The sequence below is a fragment of the Sebastes fasciatus genome, chromosome 17, assembly GCF_043250625.1.
Source record: "Sebastes fasciatus isolate fSebFas1 chromosome 17, fSebFas1.pri, whole genome shotgun sequence".
Lineage (NCBI taxonomy): Eukaryota > Metazoa > Chordata > Actinopteri > Perciformes > Sebastidae > Sebastes > Sebastes fasciatus.
The window spans coordinates 11,306,780-11,322,246 of NC_133811.1; the positions used below are offsets into that span (position 1 = coordinate 11,306,780).

A 15,467-nucleotide genomic window follows, 5' to 3' on the forward strand; every position below is an offset into this window, starting at 1 on the left:
CTTTTCCAACGCCTAACCAAGTAGTTTTGTTGCGTAAGTAAACCTAAAAACTAAGTAAACCTACATTGGAAGTTTATTTTGAAAAAAGACTATGCACGTAACAAGCAGAAACTGCCGCTAGAGGGGAACTGAGGGTGTCCTTTTTAAAATAAAGCAACACAACAGATTAAATAATTGTTCATTTTATTATACTCTGCAATTTGTGTCTTTTTAATCAATTTAAGAAATTTGGCAAATTCTATCACTTAGTTTTTATTTTTTCTTGCAACAAACATAGACCAGCCTACATAATGCATACACAGGCACCGCCAGACTGGGGACTCCCGCCAAAAGAAAGATGAGCGCATTGATCCATGAAGGGTACGGTACTGACGTCAGAGCTGGAAACTCCTCCTGTAAACAGTATGCAAAATCATTTGTTACCACTATATGCTGGATTATCAACAACATTAACAATACAAATATTAGATACATTAATGTGTTTGAGGCATCATTAGAAAAAAAGGGCAACATGCTGATGATTTATTGATTTAATATCTGATCCAGTAGTTTCAGTTCCCAACCTCCTGAACTACATTAAATCATTTAGTAGTCGGGATGTACAATTAACTGGGGTAACATGTCTCTTATGAATAATCTGAGCCCTGCATTGTTGAAATCCACTTTACATATCTTGGATTTAATATTTCCAAAACCCCAAACTTTTACTGAAATTAAATTTCTCTGACATGGTAGACAAACTAAAGGCTAACATCAAGAACTGGAACCTCTCAATGATATTAAAATGGTTGTACTTCCAAGGTTCCTGTACCTTTTCCAAAACCTTCTCATCTATTTACCATTGTCTTTCTTTAAATAACTTGATGCAGCTATCCTCTTGTTTGTCTGGGCAAATAAACCCACTCGCATTTCTAAAGCCCACCGACTGAAGAATGTAAACTGGGTTGCCTCGGCCTTGTATTAAGGCATTATTACTGGGCTACGAATGTGAGGGCTCTTTTTAAATTAATAAAAAAAAAGTCAACAAAAGGATGGATGCTGATGTTGAGATCAGAACTGATACACCCAAATATAAATGAACACAGATTATTTTATGAGCTTGTGTGCTTACAGAGTTGGAGTCCCAAACTAAGTAGGTGAGCTCTTTTTGGACTTGCGTCACCATGTAGAAAACCAGAATAACCAGAACGATTAGAGGACTGATGAACCTCCATGTAACCTGCCAGAAGATGTTGGGCTAGTTTCTTTGATACGGCCCCCATCCATCCATCCATCTTCAACCGCTTATCCGGGATCGGGTCGCGGGGGCAACAGCTCCAGCAGGGGACCCCAAACTTCCCTTTCCCGGGCCACATTAACTAGCTCTGACTGGGGGATCCCGAGGCGTTCCCAGGCCAGAGTAGAGATATAATCTCTCCACCTAGTCCTGGGTCTTCCCCGTGGTCTCCTCCCAGCTGGTCGTGCCTGGAACACCTCCCAAGGGAGGCGCCCAGGAGGCATCCGTGCTAGATGCCCGAACCACCTCAACTGGCTCCTTTCGACAGGTGATACGGCCCCAGCTGTTCAAATCAGCTGCTAGTCAAACATACATTAGCTGTGCCTGAGTGAAGGGGCTGCCTCCTTCGAAGGACACAGCCTACAAAGGTAGAAACCTGAATTTGTACTTCCTCTAACAAATGATGCGGTCAGGCGGCATTTATCAACATGTAGAGTCAACAATATCCAAGGTGAACAGCCGGAAGTTACTCTCAAACAGCAACAAAGTTGTAAATGACCGTTGTAAACTTGTCCATGATAACTGAATTTATGACTCGTGACATTTCATGTCAACACATAATGGAAAAACAATGAAGCAGATTGATAGTAAATATCAGTAAAATCTAGGGCAGCCCCCTCCTAGTTGATTAGTTGTTTTTTATGCTTTTTTCATGCTCAATGATTTATTTCTAAGAAATTTATGAGCACATCTCTGGTAAACACAAGATTTAAAGTGGTTTTGTGTGTGTCTTTGTGGAGAAACTCTGTTTTACAGATCAGATTGATTAAAATCAACTAATCGACACAAAATCGCAGCAGAGTGTTAGTCGACTAAGAATTTCTTTGGTTGAGAACAGCACTAATAAATACATACAGGACAAATAGTGAAACGGATCAGGGAACAAAAAAATATAACTAGTTAATATTGCCCATGTTACATATCATGTACAAATATTAAAGACTGTTTGCCTCAATTTTACCTTTCATAAACATTTTTGCATTTGATTGATATGCATACAATGGAGTGGAAGTCCCACACATCTTTTTTCTATTTCAGTCACTTTTATTTCATTTCTGCACCTTCGCTTTTGTGCTGATCTTATAATAATGAATACCTTTTCCTTTTCAGACCAATTCTCTTGAGGCAGTCTACAAGAACATCTACAAGCTGGTGCTGCTTCATGCATGCAGGTAAAGACAGTGACCTGACTGACTTTTGACTCTTTTTTTCCAAACCTAAAGTGCAATCTTAAAGGGTAACTTTCGTATTTTTCAACATGGAATAAGTGAGTCATGGGGACAGCTATTTTTGAAGTTGGTCCAGTATTGAGGGCGAACGCTGTAACTAGCAGCCGTGAAAGAGTAGCATCGAGTAGGAGACTTCTCCTTGAGCAAGACTCTCTCTATAATGTCAGACACTTAATACATACAGACATAATAACAATCAGTGCCTGTCATAGCAAAAGCAAGCACTTTAGTGGATGTAAATGATGGTGCCAGCTTGCAGCCCGTGAGCAGCTGTCATCAGCAGCGTTATCCCTCAATACTGGAGTAAATTGTTGAGAAACTGTTATCCCTATGTCAATAAGATACAAAAACATGGGGAAATAGGATCCAGGTTGAAAAATTCCAAAGTTACCATTTAATTATGTACTGTAATTTTTACTGTTGTAACATAATATGCTAAAATACCACTGTCTATCATTCAGATTAAATAAATTCAGTGGGCACTGTGAATCATTTGTTTCCATTATCCACCTGAAGTATTGAAAAACAGTTCCAATCAACACAACTCTTCCTTCACTACTCACTTCCCCTCTCCAGTTTGTTCATTTTAATCTGTTGTTACAGTAAGCGCAGGGAGGGTTATCAATCAATACCTGCACTGAGCTGAAACTAATTTTACTGCCTTTTATCTCAGAATGTAAATATCTGAATGGGCAGGGCGCGTCTTGTTTGTCTCTTCCTGATTTTTATTTTTCTCGTTAGGTTCCACGTGTGTGCCCAGAGTTTGCCCTTTGGTCAGACGGTTGCTAAGAACCCTGTCTACTTCCTGCGGATGATACTGGATATAGCTGAATACGCCAATCGACTCATCAGGCTCAGCAACAAAGGCAACATTTCCCCTTCATACATCTGGGAAAAAAATCATTTAAGCAATATCAAGTTCAAAACTTATCATCTCTTTTTTTTTTTTAATCCCTTCCCTTTACTCCAGGACTGATATTAGGCAGTAAGGCCCAGACCGGCATTGTGCAATATGAAGCAGTGGAGCTGCTTTTCTGTCTTTCTTTCTTGCTGGTGCTTTCACAACACCGTCCTCTCTACAAGGATCTGCTCCCACACCTGCACAAACGTATGTACCCTCAGGAAACACACACACAATAATATCACCCAGGAACTATCCTACGGCACTACAAGATGACGAGCACGACATATTTTTCCAATTACGATAATAATAAAAGTTTATATAGCATATTTCATTCAACAAGTTCCCACAGTCCAAGGTGACGTCTTCAGTTGTCTTGTTTAGTCAAAGCGAGTCAAAACGTGGTGCAAGGTGTTAAATCACCCAAGGTTAGAGTTCTGTCATAACTACAGTGAAATGAAAGAAAAAAATATTACAGACCATTCCTGTTGTTTACGGGTGTAAGAAAATATCGGAAAAAAAATTATATCACGATATTATGTTTTGTGATTCTGTATCGATTCTCAAAAACACGATATTGATTTTTAATTAAAAGTTTACATGCAAAGATGAACTCCGACAGTGCTTTATTTAATTTGCAAAGAGATGCACCCTCTCAAAGTAGTGCAATGATGTTGGATGTTACAGGGGCAACTAGGCAATTGCAATACATTGCAACATATTGAATCGTAACCCATGCATCATGATACGTAACGTATCACCAGATTCTTGCCAATACACAGCCCTACTGTTGCTGTGTCAGGAGATATTAAAGGTTCTCTATACAATATCCAGAGCATTACTATAACAGCAAACAACTATTTGCTATGTAAAGATATTGAAGAGTAATGTCTACCTGAGTAGAGAGTGTGTTATTGTAGCACCCCACACTGAGCTCTGTCAGCAGAGTTGCGGTTTGTTTTCACTGTTAACACTGTTAGCACCGTTAGCTGCGAGCCACCGCCATGTTGAGAGCTGTGCGGAGGCAATAGAAATGCTCCCAATCTGGCATTCAGCACCTTTAATAATGAATGAGCCATACCTGCCTCAAATCATGTTGCTGCTGTGTGATGGCTAAAGATATTTTAATCAACTGCATGGAAAAGATCCAACATTCTACAACTCACTGGTCAAACCGGATGTCAGTAGTGATGTTTCTGCAGAATGCTAGGTCCCTGGATTACTTTCAGTGACACATGGATGACATTATTCATACAGTAAGCCTCAGCTATTCTTCTGCCTGTTACAGCCTCTTGCTTTAATCCCATTTTTAAGTTGTACTTATATGATGCAAATATCAATCTAGTTGTAAAAGTGGGTAGCAAACAGGTCTGTGTGTACATGCCTCTGCCAACTACAATGTTGCCTATCAGTATTATGGTAGAAGCTCCAAGTAGGTGGAAACGCAAGTTCAATTTCATGCCAAAATGAGCGCAAAATTGCACCGCCTAATCATAAACACAGCCTCACCTTGTGTGTTCATTTAGAGGCATGAAGTGACTCACCTTAAAATACTCCATAAATGAACAATATGGAAACATCATCATTACAACTTGCTCGGAAGGTCAAAACCCTTAAATGTGGACTTTATGAGAGGCGCACCCAACCCAGCAAATCTAGATACAACACTTTGTCTTACTGTACATGTACACAAATCCGTTTATTGCCATCTTTACTTACAGGTGCTGGAAATGTTTCAGGTGGATGAATTTTCCAGTTCACCATAAAAAAACAAACATCATTCAGTTCTCTGCTGTCATCCTCTTGACAGGGAAGCGCCGTCTAGAGCGGCGTCTGGGGGATCTGAGGCTGGCCAGGGTTCGACAGGCCACTAACCCCAGGACCCCAGTCGACTTCTTGGCCATCCAGGTGTAGACTACCAGCCGCTAGCCCCAGTTGCAGCTCCCAACACCACAATGAAACCGTCAGCAGCTCAAAGGTATAGATACGTATTTAGTCTAGCTTCTCTAGAATGTGTCTGTTGTGAGTTTTTGTCTTTTGTTTCTCCAAAGGGCACTGAGAATTTGACCCAATTTCTGTCAAAGTTAAGAAAGTACAAACCTTTTTTTGTTGTTTTTATTGTCTCCCTCTCAGATTTGAAATCAGTGATTTGGATTTATCTGATCTTCAGTGTGCCAAAAGAAAATTATCCGTGACACAGTGTCAGGAATGAGAGAAAAACAGATCTGATATAAAACAATTAAGTGATAAACCTCAGTCATAAACACACCATATAAAACAAAAAACACCTGATCAAAGTATAAGGAAATTGGATGATTAAAAATCATCCAGCTGCTGACGTAGACCCCGCCTCATCCCATAGCTGTTTGTCTCTCTGGACTTTGATATACACTTTGTGGTAGTTTTCCACAAAGAAGACATCTGAGGTCACCTGGAAGATAATTTGTATGAAAATAAGTTCACAGAAATATTGTCAGCCACTACGTTAAGTTAAATGAAGAGTTTGATGTAGCTCAGTTTTTTTTTTACATTACACTGATGACAATCTTTTAGATTCTTTCTATGAACAGCAGGAAGCTTTGAGATTCAATACAATGATTTTTCGAGACAAAATGAGTGTTAAGAATACATTGATGTTCAAAATGTAAGGTTTTGTAAATGTGGAATCAAAGTCAGATGGCGATGTATTACTTACACTACACAACAATGTACAAAGGAAAGACTGCCACTTTAAATAAATCCCGTTTTATAATTCAGGAAGCAAATGCGAGTTGTCAGGTCAAGTCCTGATAAATGTAAACATTAACAATCAGTATGAAAGTATATTATAGCTCAGCATGACTGATTATAAGTCAGGTATCCTGTGAATTAAGATGAGATTCCACAGAAGCAGTGACATTGTCCTTTTCTGTTCAGGAACATTGTTACTTGCAGCATTTCTTAAGCTTTCTGGGTCCTCTGTTCCTGTGTTTCAACCTCAAAGCCGTCGTTGCAGTAGGGATTTAGGTCAGCGCCACGGGAGGACTTCTTGACTCCACAGCAGATCAGTTGGTAGAAAGCCACCAGAGGGATGGAAATCACAGGTACTACACAGAGGAGGATGATTATGCCAAACACCCAGTCTGGATAGGGCTTCACTTCAGTTTTTGGGAACAGTTCCTGAAGAAAAAGACAAAGAAGTATAAAATGTCATGTATATGAAACAAAAATTTCTGATGCTTACATATTATGCTTACACATTATGCTTACACGTTTTGTTTAGCAAGATAATCTCCACAAATGAACACCCCTTTTATGATTTTTGAAGCGTAAATGCAGTCGTCAGAAGTAAAAAGCTAACGTTAGGCTATAAACGAACTACACCACAGTTGCATAACTTCGTGTCACTACCACTAAGCTAAAGGCGGACTAGAGGTTGGCGTGATTACGTTTTGAAGTCTCATTTCGCAACTTGCTTGCAGCCGCCTTTTTTAAGACATATAAAAGCTACAAAATACACAAGGGGATATTTACTGACATATTTTATATCGTAGAACAAAACGTAAAATCTCTTACTCAGTTGTCTGTTGTGCTTAAACACTGCAGCTTGGTTAACGGTTAACGAGGGTCGGTTATCGGTTACATTTTTTTTTCAAAATTAGCATCCCTAGTTTGAGGTTGTGCCAAACTAGCCGTTAAGCAAATGTGTTTCTTGGTGACATCACCAAGCTACGGAAGAAAAGGCAGGACTTCAAGCAAGGCAGTTCAGGAGCAATGTTTCTGTGGGGGAGAGTAACTCCCTTTGGCGTGGACTTTGTAACTTTGCAAACCTTTTACATGCACACAAAATTATATAACACTAAAGGAAAGGGGAAAAGCACAAAAGCATATTAGATCCCATTTGATATCTCCATGTCAGTAACCTCGACTTGCTTACATAGGCCGGATTCCATGCGGGATAAGTGGGATGTTTCTGTGCCTGGAGGACCACGTAGGCAACCAACACCCCGAGGAGCAATAAGGGACTGATCACCATCCAGCATGCCTTCCAAAAGATGTTCGGCCTCTTCCCGGTCATGAAGTAGATGTCGTCACTGAATCTGTCAGAGGATACGGGGACCAGAGAAAATGTTTAATGCACTGGGATCTCAATTGTAATAAGACTACAGAGTAACATTAAAGAAGAGGAGTTCAAGTTACGTTTTCATTCCACGGACATAAACGACTCCAACGATTTCAAAGAATGCAATGATGAGCAGAGGTACGGATCCCAAGTAGCTGTTAAAGACCTCTACCCAGTAGTTCCCCGAACCCAGGGTGAAGATGAGAGCCGTCAAGAAGGCTATGAAGCAGATGGCGGCTAAGGAAGTAAGAAAAAAAGTTTTTCAGAGAGAGAATTCAAAGGGAAAACATTGACTTAAAGATGATGTGGGCACTGAAGACGATGGACTCACATTATTCGTACAGCTTAGGGATGCAAAACCAAACCGTAAAAAAACAAACCGTTCAATGACGTACAAACCAAACCATAAACAACAAACCATTCAATGACATACAAACCGAAACTTAAAAAAAACGAACCGTTCAATTACGTACAAACCAAACTAAAAAACTGAACCGTTCAATGACCTACAAACCAAACCGTAAAAACTAACCCTTCATAACGTACAAACCAAACCATAAAAAACAAACCGTTCAATGAAGTACAAACCAAACTGTAAAAAACCAAACCGTTCAATGACGTACAAACCAAACCGTGGGCTTGTTGAGCCGTTGCACCACTATTAAAAACGGACAAATGGCGTTGTGGGGACACAAAGTGTGCATACCTTGCCACATTTGGAATTGCGCCCTACTTCAAATCGCATGTTGTCAGAGAGGTGTCCAGGCAGGTTGCTCACGTAATGATGTTTGACAAAGCCTGAACAAAGCTCTCCAACTCAAACAGATGGAGCTGCATTTGAATTTGAATTTAGGATTGGTGGCAGGTGTCTTAGGGCATTGCACACTGGAGTAAGAGCCTCACTACTGCGCCTTATGATCGCTATGTAGGACCTATTTTAAACTACCAAAAAAAAGGATGGAAATGGGGTAAAATTTTTGAAAATTCATTGGTAAAACTGTTGGAACCTTTTACTTTAGAACAGCTTAAGTCTATTTGCAGGTACCTGTTACGAGTTCATTAGGAATCCACTTGGGCAATAGCTTGAGGTCGTTGAGGGGCGTTAGGACTCCCTCTATGTTGCCAAACATGGAGGAGAGACCCAAGCTGAAGAGCATGACGAAGAACAGTATGGCCCATACCTGGGAGCCTGGCATCTCTAGCACTGCTTCGGCGAACACAATAAATGCCAGGCCGGTACCCGATGCACTCTGGGGGAGGAAGATGAAAGGAATGAACTGACTGTACATGTTTGACCAACCGGCACATGATGTACTGCACTCCAAGGACAGAAAGGGGAGGCGAGAGACAAAAACAACCAGGAAAAGAGAAATTTGACTCAGGCAAAAAGAATGCAATGTACAAGATTGGATGTGTTTTCAAAGTTACAATACCTGGTCAAGGAAATCTTGCAGGTCACAGTGCCTCAGGTTCAAACTGGCCACCTGATCTGGATGTACACGATTTAGATACTCATACCAGTGATCAAAGTTTTCCACTGTTATGTTCTGGTCTGAAAGCTCAAAGTGATTGGTCAGATCCAAGATGTTTCTGCAGATGGGATACCAAAAAAGTCTGCCTCATTGGTATCGGCAAGAAGAAAAGAAGCTTTACACAGAATATGTATGCGTACATACTCATTTACACAAGCGTTGAAGGCAGTGGTAGCTTTAGATCCCAGGATGGAGAAGATGGGAATGGAGGCGAAGAGAGATGTGGCACTATTTATTATTCCTATTAGAATAGCGTCCCTCTCGCAGTTGTTTCTAATGGACACAGAGCAACAAAAAAAAAGTCACACAAATCATCACAATTTTACTGAGGGAGTTAAGGAGTCCTTACCTCTCTGCATTATAGCTGGAGAAAGCTATGAGACCTCCAGAGGCGACCGAGAGGGAGAAGAAGATCTGGGTGGCAGCGTCCAGCCACACCTGAGGGTTCTTCAATATCTCCCACTGCAGCGAATGTAAACACAACATATCAGGTCTGGCGTATTAAAACCTTCACCATCACCTGTAGTAGTAGCAGCAAGTGATCAAACTCACATCAGGAGTGAAGAGGTACAGCAGTCCGTCAGTTGCTCCAGGCAGAGTGAGGCCACGGATCAGGAAAATAATCAGCACCAGGTAAGGGAACGTAGCCGTCACATACACAGCCTGAAACACGCAAACATACGATACAGCCCTCTTTCTTTCTACATCTTCCTGTGATTATCAGCAGTGATGTCAAGTATTTTTTCACTAGATAAACAGACCTTCCCCATTGACTCGATGCCTCTGATGAAGCAGATGAAGATCACACACCAGGCGCTGGCCTGACAGATGACCATCGACCATTGCAGGGAGCCGCTGGTCTCGATGTCAGGTGTGATGTTCAGGGTCTCACGGTACCAGAAGTAGTTCGATGGAGTGCTCTTCACACACTCCACGTTATATTCTATATATATGGATGCATAGAGAAGTGAAAGACAATAACAACATGGGCTTAATCTTCAAGTTATTAGTGTTTATTTTGGTTTAAGGGGAGACACCCCAGTGTATAGGTTTAAAAAATTAACTGATAGACATTGCCATGAAACTTCCCAAGTTGATTACTTATATTAAGGCAATTCTTTTTTGTATTACAAGTTTTCTGAAAATGTATGTTTAAATATGCAAATGAGGCATTATCTAATGCTAACTTTTGGTGAATTTAGGAGAAATCTACAGACACAAATAGACAAAGTAGTAAAATTAACACCTAAATGTGTATTTTGTGTACTGAAAAAAGACGTTATGGAAGCAAAATAGCAGAACAATTTACCAGTGCAGTCCCCTTGAACATGCATCAACTTTTGTAACATACTGTAGTGTACTTTCAGAGTTAAATATTAAAATGGATTTTGTATTACACGAGAAATGTGTTTCTGCAAAACAATGTATCACCATGAAACACATTTTAATATAAGATAAGATGGACCTTTATTAATCCCCGGAGGGAAATTCAGGTGTCAAAGCAGCAACATCAGCAAACAGTGAATCACAGGAGAGGTAAAGGTATACAAAAATTCTAAAGACAATAATAGAGATATAAAAGATACAGAGTGAATGGGTGAACATAGTGTGTACAGTCCGTCAATAAATAAATGTAGTATGTACAATAAATAAATAAATGTAATATGTACATATGTGCAGTCAGCACTAAAGTGGTATATAGGATGTATAGTGTAAAGTGAGTGTAAAGTGCGCCAGATAGTGCATGTTTAAATTTCTTAAAAGTCCTAATAGTTGTCATATGGGGGTCAGCCTTGGTTGTGGAGCCTGATGGCTACCAGCATGAAGGACTGACCCAGGCGCTTTGTGTTGTGCCGAGGAGGGATGAGTCTGTGGCTGAAGGTGCTCCTCATCTTGACTAGCTCATCATGGAGGGGGTGGAAGGGGTTTTCCAGGATAGCGTCCAGCTTCCTCCTCATCCTGCCCTCTGCCACCACCTCCAGACCGTCCAGCTCAGATCCAACCACAGAGCCAGCCCTCCTCACCAGCCTGTTCAGTCTGTTGGCATCCCTTGTGTTCATGTTACCCCCCCCAACATACCATACATATAATATCTTGGTAGGATTACTGAAAACAAATGAGACCATGATTTTTTTGCTCTTTGCCTGCCACGTATTCCACTATCTGTCACTGATCAAAAGCATTTTATTTTATGCTGTGCTGCAACGGGATCCTATGGTGCCATAAAACAATAACAATCCAGTAGTTTTCCTATTAAATCTGACCTGAAATGTCACGCAGAGCCTGATAGTTAACCAGGCCTCTTGTATCTTGGAACTTTATTATAATTGTACTAGTTTCTCAAATCAAATTTGATGCATTATAATTTTACATATAGACACATATTACCTGTGTTATCAGTGCTATTGAGGGGACACTGGCTCCACGGCAGAGGGTTTTGGAAAGAGTGAAAGAAATACCAGAGCACCCAGGCCATGATGGTGTTGTAGAAAATGCCCACCAGGAATGACACAATCATGGAGGCAATTCCTACACACAGGAAATAACATTTTCTATAAAAAAAACCCAACATAACAAAGTATCTGATAAATAAACATCCTAATAAATTTCACTGATAATTCTAGGCCACCCACCGAGTCCACCCAGTATCGGAGAGATGGAGTTCCAGACGCCGACGCTGCCCATGCGGAGCCTCTGGCCTATAGCCAGCTCCAGGTAGAGCAGGGGGAGGCCCTCGAACACCAGCGCTATTAGGTAAGGGATGAGGAATGCACCTGGAGACATGAAGTAAATATTTACCTCACAGTTATTCATCTGCCAGATTAGACAATCTTTATCAACATACATAGCAGAGAAAATGTGTTTTTGATCATGAGTGTCTGTTTGAACCATTTTCCAAGTGACTGATACAAATGTTTTATAAAATCCCATTAAAACTATCTCTGCTTCAGAATCAGAAATTACCGACTACCTTACTGTTGCTCTTACTGTATATAAAAACATAAAGAAATGTAAGAAAATAGATATAAAGGAATATGTAAATTATGTACATAATGCTACAAAATCAAACACAATATATGTAAAGAAATATAAATAATAATACAAATACAATTTTTAAATATATGAAATATATATAAATATCAAAGCATCAAACTAGGGGCCGATTAATCGCATGTTCATCCATAGTTAATCACAAATTAATAGCAAATTTTTTATCTATTCAAAATGTACCTTAAAGGGAGATTTGTCAAGTAATTAATACTCTTATCGACATCGGAGTGGGAAAATATGCTTGCTTTATGCAAATGTATGCATATATTTATTATTTATTATTTATTATTAGTGTAATAAGTAAATACTAAATGCTGAGTGTGTGGGATCTATTAAGTGTGTTAAATATAAATGCTAGAATAGTATAAATAAGAATTAAATAAGAATATTTCTTGAAATGTACAGTATAAATGCAGTATTGCACAGTTGCATCATTGTACAATTTATTGTACAGTTTAATCTGAATTGCTCAAATTACACAGATCTAATGCTTAAGGTACTCAAGAAAAAGGTATTTATTGGTCACTAAGATGAGGTCAAATAGAGGCTCAGCTGAGTGTAACACTGCTTGTGGGAATCAGGAATCTCAGAGTCAATATATGAAGTTTGAACACGATCAGCTCTTACCCAACTCAACCCTGACCCAGGTCCTTTAGGATTCTGTGGTTTTGGGATAAGAGATCTCTCTGGGAACTATGAGGAAGTAAATACAGGAATTGGGGCGGTTGAGTGGAAACAAACCCTGATTTTGACCGTTATCAATCAAACACAGATAAGGTTCACCATTTTGATATTGACTGGCCTAGTTCATTTGTTAATAACTAAATATCCTGAGGCAGAGAGAGACTCTAAAGTGTGGCTGCACTTCAATTCAGTATCTCATGATTGAATAAAAATAATCTGAACAATTTTAGGAATTCAGTGAAAACATAACATACCGGTAAGTGATAAGATGCATAAATCTCTAACAGCTAACTCAATTAAACTATTGTGTGATGTAAGATTGGGGAAATATAATGCAGCTCATATGATAGCATCATATAATAGCATCTCACCTCCTCCATAGATTTGGCACAGGTAGGGAAAACGCCAGACGTTTCCAAGTCCCACTGCAAAGCCAATACATGTCAACAGGTACTGGACCTTGTTGTCCCATTTGGGTCTCTCCGCCACTCCAGTGTCTTTTGTGTTGCTCATCCTCAGCTGGTCAATATGTTCAGCACAACTCCAGCTCTGTTACAACGATGCAACTCTCCTTAAATTAAACTTCAATATGTATTCTTATTTGGTCCAGAATTCTCCTGATCTCAGCTCAGTGCATGTCAAAATACCTCCTTCACCTGTTTAGTCTAAGTGCTCGTCTCGTCCTCTGTCTTACTCTCTTTAGTGGGCTGTCCTTTAACGTCCTATCAGTTGCAGCTTTTAGTCAGATGGAGCTTTTATTGGTTTTCCTGAATAAATCAGGCCACCAGGAAGAGAGAGAAAACATCAGGCATGATGATTCAGTGGTGAAACCTACCCCTAATGGATAATCTGGTGATGCTGTTTCAATGTTACACTGACTCAAAGTGAACCATTTGGATGCAATTAATAAAAAACACACCATGACCGTTGAAATTAAACAGGGAGTGAAAGCACACAGGTGACAAACCCACAAACAGTCTGCCTCTTTCAGTATACTGCTAAAAAAACATCAAATGGCTGTTGAATTAAAAAAGTGAGAGGAAATTATTTTTCTTTTATTGAACAAATTGAACTGAACACAAAAGGCACCAATAAAAAAAGAACGATAATTACAGTTTAAAGTGCAGTTTTCTACTGATACTCTTTCAACTAACTCAAAAAACCACTGAGTGCAATATTGCAGTCGTTCACGATGGGTTTATCGTGCAAGTTGACATTGCTATGATGATAAAAAAAATCAATATATTGTGCAGCCCTAGTCCTGAGCCACATAAATAAATGAAAATGGTTGCAGTGCAGGGTGACTGTGCTACATATAAAAGAGAAATAAGTATTTTACAACTGTAAATGTAAATATATGTACTCCTAAATGTATCCGTCATTTTAGGAAACATCTATGCTTCCCATCTACCTTCTTGTTGAGCTGCTATAATTTCAAACAGTTTCTGCCACCTGTTGGCGTAAACATACTTCTGCAAAGCCCAGACCAACATCAACATCCCCAGGTCTCTGAGTGTGTGTTTGAACTAGGGCTGTCAATCAAATTCAAAATAAAATATTTAAATATTAATATTTAAAATATTGAATCGCATGATTTTCCATAGTTCATCGAGATTAATCGCACATTTTTTATCTGTTCAAAATGTACCTTAAAGGGAGATTTTTCCAGTATTTAATACTCTTATCTGTGTGGACGGTCTTGCCTTTAAAAAAAATTCCACCAGGAATGGAGGTGGACTCTTCCACCAAAGCGCTGTCTGTGATCTGATCTGCTCTCTCAGCATCACAGTCGCCAGCCATAAGCTGGAGCGGACAAAGCTGAGGAGGTTTGAGGCTTTGAATTCCAGCTTTAAGATGTTTCCCCTGGTCTCCACTGCGATCAGTAAACGACCAACCAGCCAAACTGTGGTCCAGGGCCAGAGCTGCTGTTTCCACCTCCTCATAGAAATCAGCCAGGAAGTATTTTCTGTCCACCCACACAGCATCCCCGTTAGACAGACGAGGCTCTGTGAAGCGTCGCTGGTACTCAAGGGTTTCCTCATCAGTTATCCTGGGGAAAGCCTTCTGGAAGACCTTTGTGTGTCTTATCCAGTTAATTCTTATCCAGTATCCATTAATTAAACCTCTTTGAGAGACCAGGACACTGGTGAAGGCTCAGGGCTGGTGCAGGTCTCAGGTCTCAGGTCTCAGGTCTCAGGTCTCAGGTCTCAGGTCTCAGGTCTCAGGTCTCAGCTCTCTCCAGGTTAAATGATGTATTTGTGTCCAACACGCAACTTTTACCAAAAAAAACTAAATGCATTCCCTTCATCTCACTTACATAATTTTTAGCAAAATGGGATTGTCAAGCAGTCAGACTGATCCACACTGTCATAAAAACATAAATGTTGCACCTGACAAACTGAACTGTATTACAGTACATTGTATTTGCAATTATAATAGTTTATATAATAAAAGATCTCATACTTCGATACACGTCTATATATCGATACAGATATTGCCACACAAAATATTGCGATACTATGCTGTATTGATTTTTTCCCCACCACTAATAGTTTAGCATAAACAATGGAAGCAGAGGGAAACAATTTCAATAATTAGCATGCTGTATTTTGTTTGTTTAATCTATACACATCCCTATATCACATGCAGTGTATCTTACCTGCTCCATATGCTGTCTTTTGTTAAACTGGTT

General features: G+C 39.8%; 2 protein-coding genes across 2 annotated transcripts; one reads left to right on the forward strand and one right to left on the reverse strand.

Annotated features, from left to right (window-relative positions):
- Positions 1 to 1,679: 1,679 nt before the first annotated feature.
- Positions 1,680 to 5,917, forward strand: LOC141754914 (telomerase reverse transcriptase-like). Its single transcript, XM_074614347.1, has 5 exons — positions 1,680 to 1,727; positions 2,387 to 2,448; positions 3,247 to 3,371; positions 3,476 to 3,613; positions 5,217 to 5,917. The coding sequence occupies exons 1-5, from the start codon at positions 1,680 to 1,682 to the stop codon at positions 5,318 to 5,320; spliced, it is 477 nt and encodes a 158-aa protein (XP_074470448.1). The 3' UTR covers positions 5,321 to 5,917.
- LOC141754477 (sodium-dependent neutral amino acid transporter B(0)AT3-like) lies at positions 5,081 to 13,552 on the reverse strand. The gene is made up of 12 exons (XM_074613549.1): positions 13,147 to 13,552; positions 11,674 to 11,814; positions 11,429 to 11,569; positions 9,802 to 9,983; positions 9,593 to 9,703; positions 9,390 to 9,502; positions 9,185 to 9,313; positions 8,942 to 9,098; positions 8,554 to 8,758; positions 7,586 to 7,745; positions 7,323 to 7,485; positions 5,081 to 6,565 (listed from the first exon to the last, which is right to left on the reverse strand). Exons 1-12 carry the CDS (start codon positions 13,286 to 13,288, stop codon positions 6,347 to 6,349), a joined length of 1,863 nt encoding a protein of 620 aa, XP_074469650.1. The 5' UTR covers positions 13,289 to 13,552; the 3' UTR covers positions 5,081 to 6,346.
- Positions 13,553 to 15,467: the final 1,915 nt, after the last annotated feature.